Source organism: Coregonus clupeaformis, unplaced genomic scaffold (genome assembly GCF_020615455.1).
Source record: "Coregonus clupeaformis isolate EN_2021a unplaced genomic scaffold, ASM2061545v1 scaf0538, whole genome shotgun sequence".
Lineage (NCBI taxonomy): Eukaryota > Metazoa > Chordata > Actinopteri > Salmoniformes > Salmonidae > Coregonus > Coregonus clupeaformis.
Genome location: NW_025533993.1, coordinates 122,012 through 146,644, shown reverse-complemented (window position 1 = coordinate 146,644; position 24,633 = coordinate 122,012). Strand labels below are relative to the sequence as shown.

General features: G+C 41.2%; 1 protein-coding gene across 15 annotated transcripts; it reads right to left on the bottom strand.

Annotated features, from left to right (window-relative positions):
* Positions 1–1,924: 1,924 nt before the first annotated feature.
* pax6b (paired box 6b) lies at positions 1,925–24,126 on the bottom strand. 15 transcript variants are annotated; one of them, XM_041859605.2, is made up of 15 exons: positions 23,958–24,126; positions 17,801–17,958; positions 15,033–15,087; positions 14,693–14,746; positions 13,680–13,703; positions 10,937–11,067; positions 10,535–10,576; positions 10,214–10,444; positions 9,578–9,743; positions 5,564–5,722; positions 5,332–5,414; positions 5,043–5,193; positions 4,513–4,625; positions 3,997–4,132; positions 1,925–2,766 (listed from the first exon to the last, which is right to left on the bottom strand). In XM_041859605.2, the coding sequence occupies exons 4-15, from the start codon at positions 14,703–14,705 to the stop codon at positions 2,681–2,683; spliced, it is 1,335 nt and encodes a 444-aa protein (XP_041715539.1). In that variant the 5' UTR covers positions 14,706–14,746; positions 15,033–15,087; positions 17,801–17,958; positions 23,958–24,126; the 3' UTR covers positions 1,925–2,680. The 15 variants fall into 15 exon arrangements, with proteins under 15 accessions (XP_041715539.1, XP_041715542.1, XP_041715532.1 ...); XM_041859608.2 differs by lacking the exon at positions 13,680–13,703; XM_041859598.2 differs by lacking the exon at positions 15,033–15,087.
* Positions 24,127–24,633: the final 507 nt, after the last annotated feature.

Genomic DNA, 24,633 nt, shown 5'->3' with positions numbered 1-24,633 from the left:
ACATTTTTCGTTAGGGTAAATCAAGTCTGACATTTTAAAGTGGAAATTACAAACTTTAAAAGCCTTTTAAAACCTGAATACACAAGTTTGCATTTCCTGCAGCGCAGGAAAATTCTCTGCGACAAGAGAGTGATCAAATAGAACACCTGTGTGTTCTGTGAGTGTGAGACAAAACACAGCACAGCAATAACTCAGAGGTGATACCTGACCTAGCTCTCTCCAGGTCCCCCTCCCCCTCCAACTGCTCCCATACCCCTCAACACACACACAGAGACACAGACAGACACACAACCAACCCCCTGCTGTGGCAGCAAGTGAAGCAAAATAACTCATTCTGCCACACAATCTCTCCTCTGCCTCGCTCTGGGTACTGACGGACTGCTTTATTCCTGTTTTTTCCCCTCCCTCCCTCCCTCCCTTTCCTCCTCTCTGTCTCCCTCTTTTTCCCCCTACATTTGTTGTAACTCTACCAAAACAAGGGGCAGTGGCAGTGAATTGAGTGACCTTTTCCATTGTTGCGAGTTGTTAAGCTGTGTGGTCTGTGTGGAGCTGGTGAGGGCCATGCATCACATAGGATAGGGCTTGGCTGTTTGGAATACATGTTAGGTTGGAACTGGCCCCACTTTGGCTTGTTTCTGTGGAAATTCTCTATTGGCTCATTTGTAGTTGTGTGGTACAGCAAATACGCTTCGTACCATTCACAATGGGCTGTAGTAATATGTTGTGTAGCTTTTCTCACCTGGGGTATCGTATTGGATGTTGGCTAAAGAATTAATAACACGAAAAAAGCTTTCACTATATTTACTGTACAAAATGTTTTTTTTGTTTTTTTTTATGGTTTTCACAAAATACATTTAGAAAGCTCCATTTTAAATAAAATAAAATTGAAATATTTAAGAGACAGTGTAGACGTTTCATCTGAAAAGCATAGCTCAGACGTAGACCCTGTATACGTGTCCAGGTTCTATGTACACATTTTTGAAAAACAACGCAGAACTCAAAAAAGCATGACAGACGAGGCTAGAAAAGCCCACCCATGGTCTTCAATCATAAATAAGGACTGCTCGATTAGTCCGCAGTCAAACATACTCTAAGTCAATGGAATATAACATCAAATGTTTACAAAATTTTGCAACACAAGACTAATATCTTCAACAAAAAAAACATTGTGTAATAGATGAAATACAAAGGCTTTGGTCTGTTTTACAATCAACAATGATTAAATCTGATATGTACTTGTAAACAACTGCCAAACACTTATGTTTAAAACTTTGTCAAGCATGTTTAATCATAATTATAGGAATTAAATATTTCTAGTTGCACAAAATGATTTGACAATAGGACACTATAATACAACTATACCTAAGAGACTAATTGTACCTGACCTAAAGAAATGTATTTTTATGATGCATGAAAATGTGTAGAAAACATTTATAGAATATTCTTGGGGGGATATAAATGAAAATGTACTTTTATTGTAGAAATCTTTCGATTTCTTGGGAAGACATACTTACAATTCGACATAAACAAATTGGATTATATCGAAGACGCAGTCTACCATTTAGCGATTCAACTGTTTTACTCCACAACTCCTCTGCATTTATAGCTCTTCACTTGGACCAAGAATCAATCCATCCACCACAGCAGAAGTCTATGAACAGGTATTGGACCTAGAATCAATCCATCCACCACAGCAGAAGTCCATGAACAAGTCTTGGACCTAGAATCAATCCATCCACCACAGCAGAAGTCCATGCACATGTCTTGTATTTCCCACTGTCCTTGCAAACTGTTAGTGGTGGTTGTCTGTGACCACAGTTAAATATCCAGGCCTGTACAGTTCATGTGATAATGTGGTTGTCTGTGACCACAGTTAAATACCCAGGCCTATACAGTTCATGTGATAATGTGGTCATGTGATAATGTGGTTGTCTGTGACCATAGTTAAATACCCAGGCCTGTACAGTTCATCTGATAATGCAGGAGTCAAAGACCCAAGGCTGAGGTGGGTGGATTGACTGGAGGTCGTCCTCTGCTGATGTCCATGTTGAAGGAATATGACCAATAAATAGGTTTAATAAACACACTGAGTCTCCTCCCCACAGCTCTCCTCTCGGGTGATATGCAACAGTTTCGCCAGAGTCCACAGACCGTGCAAAGTCTGGTAGAAAGTCTTGATTTAAGCAGATTTTTAAAATAGTCATGGCAGAAATCTCTTGGGTTCTCCTTTCCCCAAAACAAACACAAGACCAACATGGTTTTCTAGCAGTCCATCTATCAGTACTTGATCTGGGTTTCTCATCATAACATACACATGGCCATATACAAACACGCCAGAGAAAGACAGAAAAAAGAAACAAGGACTTGGGAAAAAGAAAATGAAGTTTTTGTTCCATAAAAATGTTAAACACTGGGCACTTTACAGAGGTCCATGTTTCTACTTCTTCTTCCCCCACTCTTCCCATTGTTGTTCTCCCCAGTCCTCATATGTGCCAAGAGCTACAGAACAGCACACGGTCCCTGTAGAAACAACCACACCCTGTAGTCCTAGGGCTCTCCCAGAGTCTCTCTCTCTCTCCTCTCCACTCCTCCACTTCTCTCCGTGTGTGTGTGAGACCCCTGCGGAGGGCGTGGTTGGTACGGTAAGGTGGGCAGTTACAGGGTGAAGTAGCTTTTCTCTCTATTGTAGTCTTGACCAGTACTGAGACATGTCAGGCTCGCCGCCTGGGACCTGGACAGGGACAGACACTCCAGGAGAGATGAGTCCTGAGGAGAGAGGGAAGAGAGACACATCAGTCAAAATGGCCCAGTGTCTCTGTACTGTATTTGGTAAAGAGCCTGAAAAATTACCATCATATTGAGAGACTAACCATGACGCAAAATAGGATATTGAGAGGTAAGTGCTGTAGCACATACGTAGCATGCATCCGAGTTGATCAATGCTTTAGCACAGAGTGCACAGCCATAGAGTATAGGTCATTAGAAAGCTTAAAGGTCCAATGCAGCCGTTTTGATCTCAATGTCAAATCATTTCTGGGTAACAATTAAGTACTTTACTGTGATTTGTTTTAAATTAAAATGTTCAAAAAGAAACAAAAATAGCTTCTTAGCAAAGAGCAATTTCTCAAGCAAACATTTTGCTAGGACTGTCTAGGACTGAAAACTAGTTGTTATTGGCAAAGAGGTTTGGAACTCTCTTATTGGTCTATTCACTAATTCACTGCCTGGTGATGTCACCAGGGAGGCCAAAACTCCATCCCACCAAAACAGGCTGAAATGTCAGGTGGTCTTTTCAAACAGTTCTTACACGAAAAGGGCATTATCATACTTTTCCCAATTTCACAGTATTATTCCAACCTCATAGTGTGGAAATATATATAAAACACCGGAAATCACCTTTTTTGACTGCACTGGGCCTTTGAGTATTCAGTGATAAGAACTTTAGCACACAGAACAGTAGCTTTATGAATCACAGTGGTTAGCACTTCAGCACAGTTAGCTAGGTTGATTTGAAGCCTCGCAGAAAGTACAACAGCAAATGAATCAAATTAATTAGTGATTTAGCATAGAGGAAATGTGTCAATGGTCCATTAACCCTTCATGACTGTGACCAGTATATATAGCCCTCAACAGCAATGTAATGGGTTGGAATTAAAACCTCCGTCTAGAGTGGTTAAAATCCCATTATGACATTGAGCTGGAATGGAATGGGGTGCGTTCATGTACTAAGATTAGAATGTCAGGAGAGAGAAAATGGTGTGTAACGTAAAGGTACAGTATGTGTCTGTTGTCTGATCAAAGAGAAAAAAGAAAATGGCGGATAATGGCGAAATGCAGAGCATGAATTAAGAAAGAGAATGTGTGCATGGCTATGTAGCCCCCCTCTATTTAAAGGTTAGGTGGCAGATGGTTAGTTAGCGAAGAGACTAAACGTGATTTGTTCATTTTCGCTAAAGGCCAAGCGTTTTTTCGGAAAACAATGGACTTTCTGCCTACCTGTTGAGGTGGTACCAGAAGTGGTCATTGATTGGCTGTTCATATGTGCCTGCATATGAGGGGGCGTGTATGTGTCGTAGCTCCGCCCATTCACAGGCGGACTGGTAGGCAGCATGCAGGAATAGGTCTGGCTGGGCTATAGACAGGGAGAGAATAACGTGTATATATTAGCTTAGCCAACTATATACCCTCTTCAGCTCAGCAGTCAGTCAGTCCTTACAGCAATGCCCAACTATGGATATAGACTATTATTTCCTTTAGGCATTTAGAAATATTTATGACTACAGTTTGATTTCTCCTCAACCTGTTATGAGGATTATAAGAGACCAGCATCATTGTACCTAAGAAGGTTGATTACAACTAGCTTGGTAATAATGGTATTTATTGGCTTTTGAAATACAATTTTAACTGTACTATTTGCAAATTTCAGACCACAACACAACCTTGACATTTGTTGACACAGTTAACGCAGACAGAACAGGGTCAGGGTTAGTTAGTATCTGGTTGTCGACTTACTTGCATAGGCAGGTTGTTGGACATGGTAAAGCTGGGCATGGGAGGCAGTGCGCTGTATGTGTTGGTGAGGGCCGTGTCAGGTCTGCCCAACATAGACCCAGATGTGAAGGACACTGAGGAAGAAGCGGACAAATGTTGGTTAAAATCTGTTGCAGTTCATACATTCAGAGATGGCAGATAGGGAACATAGTGTGAGTAAAGCCACTCCCTCTTTGACAGGTAGAGTGTAGGCCTCCTTGACATTTAGCTCAGGGGATTTTGTGTTTCAGTGCTTACATGCATGATTAACCAATGAATCATTCAAAGTAGCCTATATCAGCAAAAAGTATTCAATCAACTGTCATTTGATTTATACGATGAGTTATTATTCAACTCAACTTTATATCAAAGAAAAATATCCCTTTTACCTATATTAGTCTTTAATTAAGTTGTCTGACATTGAAATGGGTGGTGGGCCTACTGAAATATTCCTAATGTTGACAAGTGTCCCACTGTGGATGGATGGAATGTTCTATGAATGTCGCGCTTACCAGGTGTGGTGGGCTGAGGCATGGTCTGGTAGACGCTGGTGCTGAAGCTGCTGCTGATGGGGATGTGACTGGAGGAGTTGCTGGCCTGACGACGCTGGTTCCGGAGCTTCTCCTCCCGCCTCCACTTCGCCCTTCTGTTTGAGAACCACACCTGCACAACAAGCCAGGTCAATCAAACATTAGTCGCATATTTAGCCTACGCATCGATTCTTGTGTGCCTTTTTCAGACCAAGCAGCAAAATGTTAATTGAATGCAGTGCAATGCGTATTTCAAAATGTGTCCGCTCACCTGTATTCTTGCTTCAGGCAGATCTATTTTCGCTGCCAGTCTTTCCCTCGCGAAAACGTCAGGATAATGAGTCCTTTCAAATTCTGGAATACAATATGAAAACGTATCTTTAGTATAGGCTAACAAACATATTGTTGTCTTTGAATTATGTGTAGGCTACTGAGGTGAATGTTGCTATTCATTCAATAAGACGTTAAATTAAAATATTCATATCGTGTAAATTCAAGTTCACCTTTTTCCAGTGCTTCAATCTGCTCTTGGGTGAACGACGTGCGGTTTCTCTGTAGCTTTCTCTTTAGCTGAAGTCTCATCTGCGTCTCGTCTGAATCCTCCCCATTCGAACTGATGGAGTTGGTGTTCTCTCCTGCACCGTCCTGTGGCTGGCAACCGTCTGTAATGAAATCAATAAACAAATATGAATTAGCCTACTACATCTCCAAAATCATTCATTAATATATTGTTTAATTTTATAGTTCTCAAAATAAACTGCAAAAAATAACATTTCATCCTCGCAATAGCCCATAGGGAATTCATTTGAATTCAATAGTCCTATTATCTTTATATTTTTCCGTTAAAAGCGACCTGTTAGAATAATAAGGAAAAGCTGTCGTTGTAGGCCTAGCTGGCATAAAACACACAGAGGCATTGAATGATGATGGATGAATGATCCAGCTAACATATTGATCTCTGCTTGTTTTCAGACACATCAATAGCCATAAAAGACTGAGTTGTTATTTGTAAAATATTGTGGGGGAAATACCATTGCTCAGCATTGCTGCGTGAACATAGATCCTTTATCACCTCTCAACAATGGAACATGTGCTCAAAGGGTTAAGAGAAATGTGACAAGATGTGGCGAACTCCTTTCAGGCCCTCTGAAATGTTTAAAAACCCAAACTCTCTCCCCCATTTAGGAGCGTTGCGAAGCCTCAATGGCCGTCCCCATATGCGCTTTCGTATAGCCATTGAGGTGACCACCAACACTTGAATAGAAGGAGGTGCTTTTCACAATGAAACAATGCGGTTCGGGGTAAGGGAAACCATTAAACTCTGTGCACACAGCGAGAGGTGGCTACAGCGAACTCTTCGTGGGCAGAATATCACCAGAGAGAAATGGAGCAGCACAATCGGACGAGGCGACAAAAGGATTCTCTCTGTGCTTTGGTGGACTATTGTGCGCACGAGGATCCCGGTCAACAGAGCTTTGAGTTCAGTGTGTTAACCCTTATCCACTAGCATCATTAATCACGTCTCCCGGCCAGCTAAACGCCAGTCAGGATTTCTGTCTTAAATTGGAAACAAATGAGTGAGGAGAGAGCATGCAACCCCCTGTACAAGCTGAATAAGGCCTATCTATTCACGGCTCCTGGTTGTCCGTGGTGGGCCTATAGGGTCTTCTGTTCGAGGCGTATCGACTAATGCCTGTCTTGTTTTTGCACATCATTATCCCTCCGAGAAGTTCAGATGAAATTAAGCAATTAAGGGCTACTTTTGGAGAATGTCGGTTTTTATGTGTGTAACGCTATTTGACCAGTCGTTTCGTGAGGTGCACCTGCATACAGAAAATGTTCTGAGTTGACCCATTTAGTTGGGGTAGTCTCGGACATGACAGTACTTACATTGGACTCACGACAGGCTACTCTTCTCTAACGATATCCATAGGCCTATTTAAACAAATGTATAGTATCGAATGTTTTCCACTAGTCTGTTTAGCTATCATTCCACTCCTTGCCACTGCTGTCATGCTAAACATCTTTGGCATATGACACGGAGTACAACGAGTGGAATGTTAGCTAAACAGACTGGTACCCAGGCTAGTTTTCCCCTGGGAGATTCCATAAAACATTTGTTGTAATATTGGAGTATTTGCATAACAACAGTTTAAATACGCACTAAATTAGCATGACATTGCGTGTTATGTAAGCAAATTCACCATAAGGCCCCTGTCATATTTTAGGCTTAGGCCGATAACAATGTAGTAGCCTAGGCTAAATATCCCATGAATTAGACATACTACCACAGACATCTAGCAAGTGCTAAATTATAGCACATAATGATAATTGTCTGGGTTTGTATTGGCTTGAAATGAATGTGTTAATAGGATTATTACAATCAAAATGTATCTTTTTAAAATGTCTAATTTTTTTCTTCATATAGCCTGTGTCCACTCAGCGCTTTGTCTTTCTTCTCGAAGGATAATCCACAAAAATGAGTGAATGTGCGGCCTATTATCCCTCCGCCAGACCCACTGACGCTAGGTTTGGGATTTGTTTTCTTTTAAAAAGCGCTGGGAAATAAACTCATTCTTTGGTATCACGGTGTCTCGGGCAGTCGGGCGGAAAAGCAGCCAAAAGAAAAAGCGGCACCTTTCAGTCAACAGAGAGACTGGATCAAAAACACTTAAAAAACCGATTAAACTGAAAGAGAAAGTGAGTGTCTAAATCCTACAGACGGGATTTAGTTCCATATCAGAATGAAATGAGAGAAAGAGAGGTAAGAATTAATTGCCACGGAGTTTTATTCCGCCTCTCTAGATAGAGTTACTCCTTTCAGGCCCTGTCAGACTCCTTGTAACCATTATTTTAGCCACTGTTGCGTAGCTGTTGTTTGACAGGGACCATATTTCGTTCTCCTCAGAGACCTAGCCTTGCCGTATGGTTCAGGCCTAATGGGCCTCCTGAAATGAACTCCTGGAAACAATTCCCAATTAAGTTGGATGTAAATGCCCATGTCACTTTATTTTCAATCGAAGAAACTGAAAAACAATATTGCAATAAGGGCCTAAAAACATTGCCTTAAAGGCCTTAAAAAATGTATTATTATTATTATTATTATTATTATTATTATTATTACTAGGCCTATTATTATTGTAATTATGATTAGGCCTGTTATTATTATTAATAATATTATTAATAATATCGTTATTTTTAATAGCCTACTATTATTATCAATAATTAAATTAAATCAAACAAAGTGTAAACTGAGTGAATAATTATGCCTAGTTTTAGAAATGGACGACACTGACTTTAAGCTAATAGGCCTAAGCATATAGTTTATTGTACATAAAAAAAATTAAAAAATAAAAACCTGAACAAAGCTAGGTTAGCCCACATAAGACTAAATCAAAAAGCCTTTATGTTCAAAGCAAATTAAATTCGGTGCAGAAACATATATCGAATTATTACACTGTTTCTCACGAGTTTCTTCCCTTTCAGGCTCTGTATTTCACAATGGTCTATTACAGCACAAAAAATAACTAGAACATAAACATTTATCTTTGTAACATGCATGTTTTCATGGCTAATCGCCCCGCCTGTCATCCCGTGTCCAGTGGTCTCCTGTGGAATATTTCTCCATCAGTCTCCCCAACTAGACACTCCTGCATGTCACCATAACGAGAGACGAAGCTCTCTCTAATGAGCAATTATACATAGCAGGACCGTTCCCATAACTAATCCTTGCGTGTGAAGGAAAACATTTCTTTGTACTGATATCCCGCACACGGCCCTCAGGCTTTTTTTCCCCGCCAGGAGAGGAGGAAAATGCGGGTTGTTGGATGGACACCTCCGCTGAAAGGCCAGGCCTCTGTCACGCACATCCCCATCGGAGACAGTGTGGGCATTGAGACTGCTGATTAATTGGCCGTTCACTAATCGACTACTCTATGATTAATTGGGATTCTTGTCCACCAAAGGCATCAAAGCATGTTGACAATACCTGCTTGATATGCTGACCAATCATAAACGACAACCAATCATCTTAAATTATTGATGCCCAACACGCACTGAAAACTATAGCTTTAAGATGTTTATTGTATAACATATTTGTTATGGTGACTTAGCTTAAGTAACACTACTCACTAATCAGTTACGTCATTTTCGTCTAGCCAGAACCCATGCGTAATGTGACCGTTTAGTCATGTATGAAAGAAGCCAAGATATAGGCCATGGTATAGACCTAGCATGTGCAATATAACGTTCAATCCATTGTTCTCATAACAATAAAAACATGTGTGATATTAATGTTTACATGGACCCTTAGGTCATTTCAACAATGTGGTTTATAAAAACCCTAATACTCCTTCCAAAGTCTAACGGAATGCATTGCCCAATGATGGATTAGTCTATAGGCCTACATTCGAATAATGGTGAGATAATTATATGATTTCACGAATACCGCAAATTCTTTATATCTATAGGCTACTATAGGCTTCTTCATTGTCATATTATTAGTGACTGAGGCTCACCTTGGTTGGGCTGCCCTGGGACTGAAGTTCCGGGGTACCATCCGGGCCGTGTCCCCCAAGTTCCTGTCTGACCGTTGAGCATTCTCAGCTTGTCATACATGCCATCTGCGCCCATCTGTTGCTTCTCGCTAGCCAGGTTGCGGAGGACTCTGTTTATCGATGACACCTGAAAGACAAACAAAACGGAACGGTTTGATTAACTCCAGGCATGATTGAAAAATGCGCGCCGCCGCCGGCATAGCGTGTAGGCATGCGAGCACTGTGAGCGTGCAAACGTTAATGTCTATGGTGCAAACGTATACACACGCACGCACGCGCGCGCACACATACGTCACATCCTGACAAGTGAGCTGGAAGTAAAGAGGTAAACAGAGCATTTCCAAATAATATTTGAGAAAAAACATTGAAACTGTGGCTATTATAAACATCAACAAATGCCAATTGAATACATTTATTTTACATGCAGGCCCTATGTGGTGCAAAATTATCTAGCTAATAACGAATTAAATCGAAATCTACAGGTTAACTCATGCGCAGTGCATGATCTCATGACTAAATGGTTGGCTGCTAATCATGCTTGCTTTCCGTCTCTGATAAATCATTTCAGGTTGTAAAAAAATCATGCTCATAACTTACACTCACTGCACTTACACTGGGTATATTGTCGTTGGTGCAGACCCCCTCCGACAACAGTCTGTCGCGGATCTCCCAGGCGAAAATAGACGGGCACTCCCGCTTGTACTGCGCTATCTTCCCCACCACCTCTGGAGTGGCTACCCTCGGTTTGCTGCCTCCGATCGCTCTCGGTCTAATGGAGCCAGTCTCATAGTATCTGCCAAGGATCTTACTCACGCACCCGTTGGACACCTGGATAGAAAACAATAGACACAATTCACATACATTATTTAAGACTAGTTGCGAAATGTTGAAGATTACGTCAAACAATAATAAGCTTACGTTTTCATTTTCCAGCACTTGGACTTTTGAGTCATCATGGGTCTATAAACAGAAAATATGCCTTAAATGGTATAGGATAACAGAGTGTGCACTTTCTAAAATGCAACTATTCTTAGGGGGGAAAGTGGTAGCCTACTTAGGACTTGTTACCCTTCATTTAATTTGAATTGGATATGGAATATAAAGAGAAGCAATTAGGCTTTGTCTGGCCCTTCTTACAGCCAACATTGTTGGAAAACGTTTTTAAATAAACAAAAAGGCTAAAGTAAGGAAAACGAAAAGTTCCACCATGCATCATCTTCTTATATTTATATTTATTTATTTTGTGGTATCTTAAAATAAAAAATAAAAAGACTGAATGCTAGGGTTTCCTGCGCCAGACAGAAAGAATGCCCTGGTCACCTGCAGAATCCTGGAGATGTCGCACGGCCGCGCGCCACTATGAGCAAGTTCGACGATTTTCTGCCTGGTGGTGTCCGGTAGCGGTCTACCGTTAACAAACACACCGCCCAGCTGGTTCACACCGCTGTGACCTGCACGGAGACAAAGGGGAGCCCAATTATAGGCCACTGTTGCAATGTAACAACAAGGTTATGATCACAACAATATGTTCTATAACAAAATAGCAGTGAGTTAGGCAATGCTTTTCCTTTCAGATGGTTAGCTTTCAGAGCAAAGGTGAAACATAAACATTGAAGGGAGGCATTAATTGTGAACAAAACGCTAAATTTAGAATGAAACAGGAAATGCACATAGTCTAATAGTAAAATTATCCCCAAAATGAATATCTAATAGTTATTTATTGTTCTATTGTGATCAACACTTCAGGTCAAGCCCACTCCAGACAATCGTCACTGTAATTCAATAGCCTTGAATCAACATATGCAGGGCATCGATAAAGCGTCAACAGCATCCAATGATCTGGACCAAAACATCTCCATCCAACTGAGATTAAATCAGCTATTCAAAGGTGAAATCAGCTATTCAAAGGTGAAATCGGCTATCCAAAGGTGAATTCAGTCATACGCGAGTTGTCCAGCATTATTTCGCCAAGCAAGCCAACCCTAATTTCAGCCTCTTCAAATTCCCAAACATCGAAATGAAATGCCCATATCGTCCTCACCGCTATTCCAATGTACTATTACGCATCACCTCAACACAAGCACACCAAAATACCACCCATTTAGGTAGCCTCAAATATAACAAACCTCAATAAATGTTATCCAAATATAAGTATTTTTAAAACAATTAATTAATAGGTATGTTGTAGTCGATAAGGAGGTTCAGTAAAGCAGGGAAAGAGCCAGCAAACCTGAAGCCAAGTGGGACCGATGCCTCCCCGGAGTGCCTTACTGCGCTCCAGATCTCCGCTGCCTTCTCCTGCGCTGCCGCCTGCTACATTGACTCTGGGAGCAGAGGCTCCTTAGCAATAAATAAGCTCCAAATATAGAAGAGGGGGAAAATATGATGAGGCTGGCTGACATTTGTCTTTAAAATAAAGCTAGCTGCACGTCAAGTTTGAGCTTAATTTCTGGAAATAGGCGGAAGTCGCCTCGGATCATGCATGGGAAGGCTAATTGAAAAGATCAGTTGGAGCACTTGTGGCAGGCATGTCACTTTATGACACAGCTCTGCTTTTGAAAAACGCATCGTCACGACAAATAGTAGCACGATAAAACGACCCTTTCTGTCTGGATTTGGATATCACTCAGACAAAATTGGACGCTACTCGTTTACCCTTCGAGGGAGGCTTCGTTTTAAGGTGGCCAGGGGCTACGCGCGGGCACAACAAACGAGGGCGCGCTTGGATTCTCAACATATTAAATCTGACATCTCGGTTTTTTTCCCTTGTTTGTATTTGGCAACAAATCCTCCCAGCCACTACATTCCTGTTGTGTGCAATCAGTGGGCTATCTGCTTGGGAATACGTTGTATGTGCGCTTGTGCCAATTAAAAGCCATGTTTTGAGTGAATATAAATCTGTTCAACAGAATTAAACACTTCTCTTTGGCCACTATGTGTAATGATCCTTATCCAACGTGGACCTGATTAATAGCAGATCCATTATCATCCCCTTGCTCTTTGGTAATTCCAGGATTAAGTGGAATTAATAGACTTCCTACTCTCAAATTGGCTTGCCAGCGCCAAGCAGCTGTTCGCTGCGGGTTTACATGGTTGCACCATCACCTCAACGCATTTATAACCATCATATACATCCACGGGATCGATAAAGCCGTCAGATAAGGACATCACATACATTTTCAGCTCTCCAAAGGTTAAGTCTTAATCATGGGCCCAATTCCCCAGGGCGAGATGCGTAGATCTCGCCCGCTGGCGCTGATTATGCGCCTTGTATTCTATTGCTAGTCGACTAATAGGAAAACATATGGTGTCAATTTGGCCGCTCCCCTTCATATACACCCAGGAGTTGTTAGCACAAAAGCCACCGAGGCCACGGCGACCTTTAAACTACACATAGAGCCGGGCCCAATGATATCTCCTCGGCCATTCGCACCAGAAATCACAAGCCAAGCCAGGGGTGCATTTCATTAACATCAATCTGGGGCAAAGCAGGAGCAGAGGGGGCAGTACATAGCTTTGATGACGCCTCGTTTAAAACATAATCTCAATAAAGGAGAACTGGCAAGCAATCTGTGATTAAGCCATTTGTCAGCGCATAGAGCAGTGGGTAATGCCAAGGTGGCCTATATGGCGCATAATGGACTACCAATGTTGTTCAAAATAATATTCAATAGGCTATGTATTTAAAAAATATATTATACAAAATAAATAGGCCTAAATGAAAAATTCCTGTATCAATTGTCCTACTTAATCTGACCTATATTCAAGCCTTTTGTTTTGCATGTTGTCATTTTCCCTTATAGGGAACAATATAAAATTCCCTACTTGCATTGAAATTATAACCTACACACTATAGGCCTACATTTACATTTACATTTTAGTCATTTAGCAGACGCTCTTATCCAGAGCGACTTACAACAAGGTATCAATATGCCTTACACGTGATCTAGCTATAAGTACATTGAATTCAGACAGATTAAAATGTGACTATGTAGGCACGTGTTACAGCACAGGCACGTCATCAAGGTGAGGAGAATAGCAGAGAGGAAATCATTCCACACACCTTCATCACAGATGTCATAGACCTCTAGTCCAGCAGCAAGGCAAGAGAGAAAATAACGTTACTTTTGATCCTTCATGGTTTAGTTCATTTCGCCAGTAATTATGTTAGCAACTCATATGGGCCATTATGATAAACAATCCAGACAAATAATAACACACTATAGACTAGAAAGCAATATAGGCCTACACACAGTCTATTTTCCTTTATGGCGCCCATGCAAGACAATATCATGTTTTATCATGTTTTTTGTTGGTGTTGAGTTTAGGCCTATATGTCCAGTTCTACTCTGTTCTTTTTATAATGTGGGCATCTCCATTATAACTCCTGCTCTGTTCATGAGGAGACTAATCTACATAAGACATTATTGATATTCCTCCTTTTTCACGCAATGTCCTTCTCTCCCTTCCCTTGTTCCGCCCCAGCTAATAGTGTGCAGCCTGGCAGTCAGCTCTAAAGCTAATGCAGACGGCTGTGCAATTATTTAATACCAACTCAAGCGGGAAGAAAAATCTCCCCCTTCAACCCAACCCCCTCTACTCTCTCTCTCTCTCTCTCTCTCTCTCTCTCTCTCTCTCTCTCTCTCTCTCTCTCTCTCTCTCTCTCTCTCTCTCTCTCTCTCTCTCTCTCTCTCTCTCTCTGTGCACATAGCAGAAAACTAAAACAATCTGTGGAGATTAATGGATGATATATAATTAGACTATAACTGTCAATGTTCAATAACTCTGCGGTCTGGAAGGGGCCGTATAACATGCATTACATATAAACACATGGATAGTGGTAAATTAACAACATCAAGAGCAACACACAATTTTAAACATTTAAACTAAAAACAAACCATAAACTGCTGCAATAAATGATGTGGGAAAAAAACAAAAGAATAAAGCTAATATGTTAGGGGTATGTTATGTTAAGGGAACCGTAAAGACAGTAGAGTAGTTGGGGTTGCATGCATTCATATGTCCACTTGCGGTTAGTATCAAAGTTTAAAAACCAAAATATGCAAATCCACTTACTGTTCTGCATCATCGAGGCTACGCCAGACTCCCACGTGGCTTGGCTGTGGTATTCTATGCGTCATAAGGAAATAACAATGATAACAATGTTAGTATCAGCATAATTAGAATGTAATGACTATTCAAAGTTTTGCATTACAATTCACAAATGTTCTCTATTTTTTTCAAATATATTTCTTATTTTTTTCCCTTTTAGTTACTTCGAATTCCAATGCAATTAGGGCGGATACTTTGGTGCAATACAATCATAATGTTGCTCTGTGATTATAAATTCCACATAGCCATAATCCATGTGAATTGGCATATCCCCATTGTATATATATTTTAGCATTAAACTTGCCTGGAAACAGAGTTGACTGTTGGCTTAAAACAATTTAGCCAATCTTAATGTCTCCCTAGGACAAAGCAAAACAGTATATTAGTACAGCCCTAGCGAAGACTGTGTCCTACATTTTACAAGTAAAGCCTACTAAAATTATTATTGAATTATAATTGTAATTAATAAATAGGCTACTATCGATTTGGCGTGTTATTCATATGAGAGCATTTATATTTCTGTTTTTATTTTTATATTTTGGACAGCCTGAAGTTTGAAGAAACGGGCACTTTAATAGGCCTAATTGAAGATGGTAAAGTAAATAAATTAGGTTGAGTTGCGATGGTTGCTATTCGTTGGCACAACCATCGCTATCCGTTGGCACGTGCATGGTTTATTGATCACCTGTTTCTGATTCCTTGACATGTTTTTTCTTCTTCTACTTGATGGCTTATAAACAGGCTTAAACATAAAGCAACCGCCACAGAGGGTATTTCTAGTTATATACAAATCTAGACCCTCTCGCCTAATGTGTATGGTGACACACGCTGTCTACCTCGCCTCACTGCTCTGCAAAAGTACAAACCAGGAGGGGGTTGAGGCCGGCATTCAAAGCCTGCCGGAGTCCGAACAATGCGCCCCTTTCTACCGCCATACCCAAACCCGGGGCCCGCACAACTCGGCCTCCACAACTAGCAACTCATCTTCCCACTAAACGTACCAACAACTCCAGAATACAAAGAACCGAAGGCATCCACCCCCTCCGGGACCATACACACAACACCTTCTCACTGGCACAGCGGAGCACCGTGACCTCGGTTGCCCGTAGCCCAATGTGGGATTTGTTTGTTTCGTTTTGGGAAATGGAAAAGTAATTTCTTGTTATAAATATCTAGAGGTAATGGTGTAGCTGGTGACGGTTGTTAGGCGGTTGTAAAAAGATACAACAGCTCAGTGGGGAGCTCAATCGGGAAAAGACAAAACGCAATAAAGAACCTATTCAAATGGTCGGTTAAAAAGGAGGCCAGTGAAGGAATAGTCTGAAGTTTCATTTTATCTCTTTACGCAAAATCAACCCTGTTGTGGGCATGTGTGTATTGCACCCGAACCTAGGATTTGGAAACATGCATTGGCTTGAGAAGTGAGACATACAAGTAGGCCTACTTTCTGGAGAAAGTAGCCTATTGCAAAAAAAAACGTGTTTCCAATGCCATTTTATAATGTATCAGAACACTGTTAACAGTAATAATTGTTTTGTTGCAAACGGAGGAATTTCTTCCTCGTCAGTCCTGTTCTTAGAAGTAGTCTGTCTGAAAACACCCAAAGTGGTTATACACAACTCTTGAAAACAATGCATTTAATTTTTTTGCAATGCAAACGCACTCAACTCATTAATTTAGATTCCTCCACATTCATTCCAATATTTTAACTGTGCGTAAAAGTATAAGCCCACCAATGCAAAATACATCTCTCAAAAATACACACAACCCCGGAAGTGGCGAATGGTAAAATAATAATAAATTCCTCTCCGCCTTGAAAACAATATTTCTGCTAAATGTTTGGAGAACTGCGATTCAGCAGTGTCCCACTCCCATACCATCTCTTTATAGACATCATCGGCCTAGTTAATCATTTACTTAGGGTCGAAAACTCTGCCGTTGTCGCTGAGGTTAACAAGGGTCTAATCTGCATTTCTTTTCCTTTAGTAGTACCTAATCCGTAACAACAATCGCCTTAATTAAACATGCTTATTCAGGCCGCTGGATCCTGAGTTCACAACATTCACATGCAGAAATACATTACTATCTCAAACAATGGCTCAGTAGGAAGTTGTGAGTACTATGCATTTACATGCACTAAGCATCTTAGTGTTATCGTTAATGTAATATGTTAATTTAACGACACAAATGAAACCATAATATTTATGATTAGTCTAATAGTGAAATATAGGTCTAACTTTCAGCTACCTTCGTTTGACAGTTTTATTGATTTAGACTCAGTGAACGTGAAACTATCTTTATATTTTTAGAGTTGTGCAGATATACTTTCTATGTTGACAAAAAACATAAATATGACAATATTATAATAGGCTATGTATTTAGCCTATTAGTATAAATGCTTTGTTTTATTTTATAATAATTGTAAAACGTTTTTGTAGTATTTTAGTAAATTGTAAGCACGCTTAAATTCGTGTAGTGATAACTATTTCTGCACAATACTTCACTTGCTTTGAAGAAAAGTACAACTTGAGGTATATTTTCTTTGGCACGCAAACAAGAGAGAAAAATGCGTAGGCCCAGCGTGTACTTGGAGCGTTTTAGAGAAGGCGCTTGGGTGACTCGGCTGTCTATGACTCAAACTGACACCATTCCTCAACGGGTCATTGCTCCCCATTCTCCATGATGATCACTGTCTTGGCCTAACGCGACTTTTTACTCTTTGCTGTCATAAATAAGCATTAAGCTATCCGTAAACACCAACACAACCGATCATTAAAGAGCACATAAAATAAACAGGAAAGCCAGCCCCAATGCCGCTTCAAATCGCACTCTACAACTCCAGAGTAGGAGTTGAGTATCAGCAGCCCAGTAGAGGCTATACTTACTGCACAAACTCCAACCTATAGCCTAGCTATAATAGTCTGCAGCCTGGAAGATGCATATTGCGCAATAATAATAATAGATTCGTTTTCAATTATTGATTGTTCTGTATTAAGTTATGTATGTTTGCAGGGTTGCAGTCTAGGTTGAAATGCACAGACAGTCTTTTACTGAGAAGATATCCACTCTCACCTTTTTGAGGCATCCTGCGCGGCTGTCAAAAGTCCTTGTCAAATAGTTCTCCGCGCCACAGAAAGAGAACAAATGCAGGGCAGTCTCTTGTTGTAGTTTTTCAGTAAGAGGAAAAAATAGTTTTCCAGTGATCTTCAGCGGAGACGGAAGGGATATCCCTGCGAAGGAGACAGAGATTGACAGTGAACTCAGATGTCAGGACCGCGGAGTGAGCGAGATTGTGGGCTCGTGTGAGTGAGCGAGATAGCGAATGAGAGAGGGGAAGAGAAGGAGAGAGCGAGAAGGGGAGGGAGGGAAAGAATGGGAGAAGTAGAGGGGGTTGGGGGCTAAGAGAGAACACACCTATGCTGATTGGTGATGGTAGAAGTGTATTACTGTTTGTGTTCCTGGTCTGCTGTGCTCTGTGCGTTTCCTCGACCTCTGTCATCATCGGCCCCCACGTAAACACTTCCACCCCCGCCAAAGCGGGAAATGGGGCCGAGCGAGAGAGAAGAGAGACCCGTCTCCCCAACCCACTAATCAGCAGACACATACAAACACCCTCTTTCTTTCTTTCTTTCTCTCTCTCTATCTCTCTCGCTCTCTTCCCCTCGCTATCTGAACATTGCCTGCCCTACTATGCAAAGCAACTGGATTGCCTCGGAGATGCCCATTGGATAGAAAGCAAAGGCCCGGTGGGTCTCAGCAGAGGCCGAGTTGGTTCCGTGGTGGTGGGAATCTCAGGCATGTTTTACAGCTAAACCTGAGGGCACGACGCTGGGAAAACTGAGGATGTACACGCATTTCAAGCAGTCAGCTCCATCAATGGATCATTCTTTCCACTGAGCTGATTTCAAATCGTTCTTGAGTTATCGAGCGTAGGCTAGGCCTATTTCCGTGGGAAAGTGGCCTACACATAAATGTTTTCTTTTGTTTTAGGCGTATTGCTATCGTGCAGCCTCTATATTCTTTACCTTACTAATTTGTCCAATGCAATCTTGGAACAAACCGTTTCTGAGTTTCTGTCAACAGCTCTGCATGGCTGTTTGCAATGGTTGCGAATATCTCCCTCGAGTACATAGTGAGTTGGCCCTTGGTGATCAGGGCCACTACTAATGACAGATGAGCTGAGGAGGGCTCCCCATTGACAGCGGTGGCTTTTAAAGGGGAAACTGTTTACTTTGTGTATTAAGTGCACTTGTAAATTACCACTAATGTAGCCTACTGGCTGAAAACAAACGCAAACTTTCCCCACGTGCCTTTGTTGACTGTTTGGTATCACCTTCATTGACTGCTCAGCCTGTCATGGACATTGTAAACACACAGACACACACACCGTTCCTCGCCATGCGTAAAGGGCCCCTGCAAGCTCTGCTGCTTTTTATGGACGCATTTGCTAGGCAAGGTGACGTCACTCCTATGACCTGACAGCAAATATCACGCGTAAATAAAGTGAGGCAAATGACTGGTCAGCAATGACCACACGCTCCCTAACTGCGCGGGTTTAATGGCCGGCCATTAGGGCACACCTCAGCGCACCCGAAAGCAACCCCTCCGAGCCCGTATTGAAGCTTACACTCGTAGCTTGCGAAGCACCAGTCTCAGTGCTGGGAGTCCCCGTCGCTTATTCCAAAGCACCAGGGCCGGTGGAGGCTGTTTGGATGTGTGGAGCCAACCAAAAGCAAAATTGGGGTACAAAAAAGGGGGAGACGGAGAGAAGGAGGAGGAGAGGGGGATGGGATGGGGCCATTTTTTGGAGAGTGCAGAGCATGAAATGAAGTCATGGAGGGAGGCCTACACTTGACTTCCTTTGACGTGAAAAAGTCAGAGAAGTCAGAGCTCATCAATAAACTACCTCGGAGGTGAAAGAGGGCTCCCTGACAACCATCACATTCCTAACTGCGGGTTCAATGAGGAGACAAACGACGCTGCCTGAAGGGGGGGCGGCGGGGGGATGGGGGGGGCGAGGCCTGAATGGGGCCCACAGTGGGCGCGCGAGATAATGAGCCGCGAGGACCAGCACAAACTGTCACCCAGAGTCCTGCGGTGAGGAACAAGAACAACACTTCGGCCAAAACTTTCTCCCCAAACAAGCTGTAAACTAACCCACCATTTTGTCCCATTTCTCCTCCACTGTGTTTAGTCACTGAAGCTGGTGGCCTATTCGACTAAATTATTTTTTTGTTTCTAGTGTTTGACTTTGTTTTGGGGTCGTCTGTTTCTGTTTGTGTGTTTGTGCATGAAGATTAGTCCTGATGGTCTAATGAGTATCTTGTTCAAGTAAACTTTCTTCTGATAATAGAGGAACTGGCATGCATATGATAAACCTAAAAGTGCTTGTGCAGCTAAAAAGGTGAGCAGAACAGTTTTATACAGCATCCACATACATGCATGACATGCCAGCACACACGTTCTCATAAAATCGTTGTTGCAATAAAAACAGTGGGGTAACTGTGCAGAATGTACGAAATGAAAACAATATTGGTCAGATTCGCCAGATTCGCCAAGCTTTGCACCTGATACTTTCAGAATGGAGTGAAAATGTTGTACTTCTTCCCTTCTGAAAATAGCAGGTGCAAACTTTGTGCCACGTCAAACGCTTATTACCCAATGCATGACAACATTGTTAGGCCTATTTAATGACAATATTTGTTTTGACTTAATTAATGCACCTTTGCAAAATCCTGCACACAATCGTGATTCGTGCTGTAGAAAGTTTATACGTAGCCTAATGTTTTTGGTCAACGAATCATAAAAAAATAAAAATAAACATAATCAAATGTTTAAACCGATTATGAATTGTGTTGGTATATGCATTTAAATATGCTTAGGCTAATCTAACTTTCAAAAGTGAATAATATCAAACGTATGCTAATTTACAGGTAAAATATAGGCCTCTATGAAGGACACTGCTAGTAGTGACACTTATAAGTAACCCACCACATTGTAATTCTAATTTAATCGCCATCCCCTTGTAAGCAGTCTGCAGCTGACGAAAATGCACTACTAACCCGCTTCAGTGAAAGACAGGATCCCTGATGAGTGTGTCGAGTAGTTTTCTCTGCAGACAATAGCCTATACGTCCAATAGATTATTGATTTCTTTGGGAAAGTAAATCCGCTCCGAGTGCTAATGCGTTGTCTCCACTCTTCTACTCACGATACATTTTGTTTTTCTTTACTCAATTGAAGTTCCAGGTCAAATATAGCGATAAATAATCATTCCCTTTGAACGCTCATGCTCGTTGAAGTGCACATATATATATTTCTCTGTTTAAGGGGCAGGTTCTCCAGCGTAAGTGTGAAAATGTAGTAAAACGAGTAACCGTATACAGACTAGCAATTAGCCCAATTCGGATTAGCAGCAATGCCAAAGGACCTGAAAAGAAATCCTAATCTTGTCGCTATTTTCCCCTGAGGCAAAGTGGTCTTTGAGGCCTCTCTAAAAACTTTGAAGAAAAAAAAATGTCATAGGAGGGAGGAGGGGGGATGTAGGGGTGAACACGGCTGACGTCATGCTTGGAAAGAGAGCGAGAGAGAGAGCGAAAGAAGAAGGGAGGCCTATTAGAAAACATCAACAAAGAGGAGTAGGGCTCGCTGGCCTCCATTGATTTATCGAGATTTGAGGGACATGGGGACCGTTGAGCCATTGGGACCGACAGAGAGAGCTTCATCATCTCCATAATGATCTAATTGTAGAGCAGGCAGGCGGGCCAGTCTTCCATGAGATGGAGGGAGCTGTCATCATCCACCCTTCCTTCTGTAGGTCTATTACAGTACACCGTTTGGGCCAAGCAGCTACATTTGCATGAGCGTAGAATAAATGGATAATTAATGCATTTGCCAATTGTTAAATATTTTTTCGAAAGTTTATAACTATCCTTTGTGGTTCAAATACATTTGATTAGAAAAATATACTAATAGGGATATTAATTAATATATGAATTATTTTATAGTTACTTCCTAATAACATTAAAATATAGCCTACATTTTCATTTACATTTGCACTGAATTACTCCAATATTATTATAGATAACATTATTTAGATTAGGCTATATATTGTTATAACAAAATTAGCCTAACCATAATAATGTGGTATTGTCACAATAATAATAATAATTATTTGTGTTAAGATTATTTAATATAGTTGTATGTTTTATTGAATAGGAAATTCGACAAAACGAAATGTCTTCGAAGACACTCCACTAAATGAGATTTTAAAACGTACAATTCATTATAAAAGAGCTTTTGCAAGTTAACAAACTTATTTGGCCTACACACCATTCGGTTTTTAACCAACAACCATTTTACTAACTCCAGGCTGCTTCGGTTTTCTGCATGGCTCAAAGATATTCAGAAATGTACATTTTGTGACATGTTGTGCGGTGGAGCTCGTGCCTTCGGGAATGAAGCTGTCTTTTACTGTCTAGGCATAACTCTTCCTCTTCGCACATCACACAAACCAGCTGAATTCTGCAAACAAATCCAACACCTTTTAGGATCAACCTAAAGTTTGATGTTGAATAATGGTTTGCTCTCATCCCAAAACAATTGTCTTACAAGCTGAGGGAACTGAAATGGACACTCTAGGCTCTGGGCTGCAAGGGAAATTATGTCAACACGACATACAGTAAGCCTATATATGAACACACAGATCACGATATCACTGCATGTGTGCGTAAAAAGCATTTTGTAAGTATCTCGCGGGACCCACGATAACATCTGTGTAAGCGACCAATAAACTTTGATTTAAAATTGATTTTGCTCTATTAATATAATATGACAACTTCTTATAGCGACTTGGGAATTATTGTGTTAGTGAAAATACCAGCCGTAGGCCTAAAGATGCTGAAAGTGTATAGACTTGAGAACTCATCACTTCAACTTGTATAACAAACTTTCACTGAGTGAGACATTTAAGTGAAAAGTCCTACAAGGTGAATTCGTAATCTCAACTGTCTAATTTATCTCCTTGATTGACGTCTGGCAGGGAATGTCGTGTGAGGATGCTAGAAGGCTGGAGTGTGGATGGACCGTGAAGCCCTCTCCTGGCAGAAGACGGTCTGCTCGGAGATGATGGTGTCACAGCGCTCCTCGGCGGCCTGGCAGCTGGAGAAACGCAGTCACCAATAACAACTAATGGGACAGGTTGACCTGGGTGCGCAGGGCACGGTACTCAACTTATTACCGACTAGCTCGAACGAAATGGACCGTGGATCACACTGCAATTGCATGTTATAAAATACACAGTAGCAGGCCTATAACTGGGGTTGAAGACGAGAACATGTCTGATATATTGAAAACCCTATTTCAGTTATTGATCTAAAGCTTAGGCTACCTCATTTTCAATCAATGGTGAACCATTTTTAAGCTACATTATCGTTTTATTCGCCTTAAATATTCTATAAAAGTTCAATTCAAATTGGGTAACTTTCAAATAACTTACTTGAGCTAAAAGTAAGCATATAAAGTAGACTATACAATTTGCCTAATTAGGCACTCATGATAATCAGGCTAAAATGTGTGTAGGTTTGGTAGGCTATTTGGTTATTCCAGAAATATGCACAATTACCATTTGGATAGTTTATATCACTCATACTAAACTGTTGGAATTACAAAACGCCAAGCGCAGTGTAAATAATAGAAAATGTCAACATCGATGTCCATATCCGCGCTTTAGCTCCGTGCGCGTTAAAGCTTATAATAACACTTGTGTAAGCGCGTCTTACTTTCTACCTCAGTGAAGATCGCTAATTACACGCTTCTGGAGTCATCAACTCCTGTGCTACGATACTAGCAAAAGCACAGTCGCATGACCCATCAAAAGACCATGCGCAACAGTGTTTACATTACCTCCAGCAACACTGACATTACCCACATTAAACTCTGCCTTCTGTATAGCCATATGGATCCATCAAATACCTTCATAATCATCAGATGCATTATAAAGTTTGTAAGCTTTGGCAACAAACAAAAAACAGACCGCTGATGTTACCATCCCGGGTGCGCACAATATACATAGAATACACACAGTAGCCAACGAAATCCTTTTATATATTTTGACAATCCGAAGCGAAGAAAGCACGCCGATGTGCAAAGCACTCAAAACATGTAGTAGGGTAATAAGCAATCCGATTGAAATGTGAGATGTATACATCGCCTGATGCGTAGAAATTCACCTGATGTAGGCTGTAGAGGGCGCAGACCTCTGACCGATATCCTCCTGCTGATACCAGCCCTCGCTCCTTCACCCTCCAAATTGTCGCTGGAACAAATCAAGATAAAGTTATGGGTCCAGATTACATTCGGATCCGCCTCGGAGTTGAAATGTCAATGAGAGTGAAAAAAGACTGCCTCGCTTACCACCAACTTTCCCTTGGCATCAGCCTCAACTTGGCAGTGATTGGCTAGAGCGACGGTCCGACGTCACCTTCCGAGGCATGGAATGGGGGAAGTTCTATATGGAGCACATGCACCGGCCACAATTCGATCCACCCACCATCTTTATTGTCTTTAACTTTGACTGAAAGAAAGGGTAGATTTTTGTTTTTATATTTATTTGCAACTTGATTAGAGTTATGTTGGCTGTTATCTGAACATTAGGCTATGTAAAAAGTTTCTCTAAATTATTTGATAGGTTAAAATGGGAACATCATTGCAAAATAGAAGTAGGCCAATTAAGAATGTGGATTTTTATATTCACTAGTGCACAATTTACTAATGGACACATCAAGTAATCTATGGGCAAAGGGAATCCTATAGGCCTGTATAGCCTATGGCGTCGCAGCTTTCATGGATCAGTTGACCCATGCCTATGAAAGCATCAACCTCTTTCTATTACACATTCTTATTACA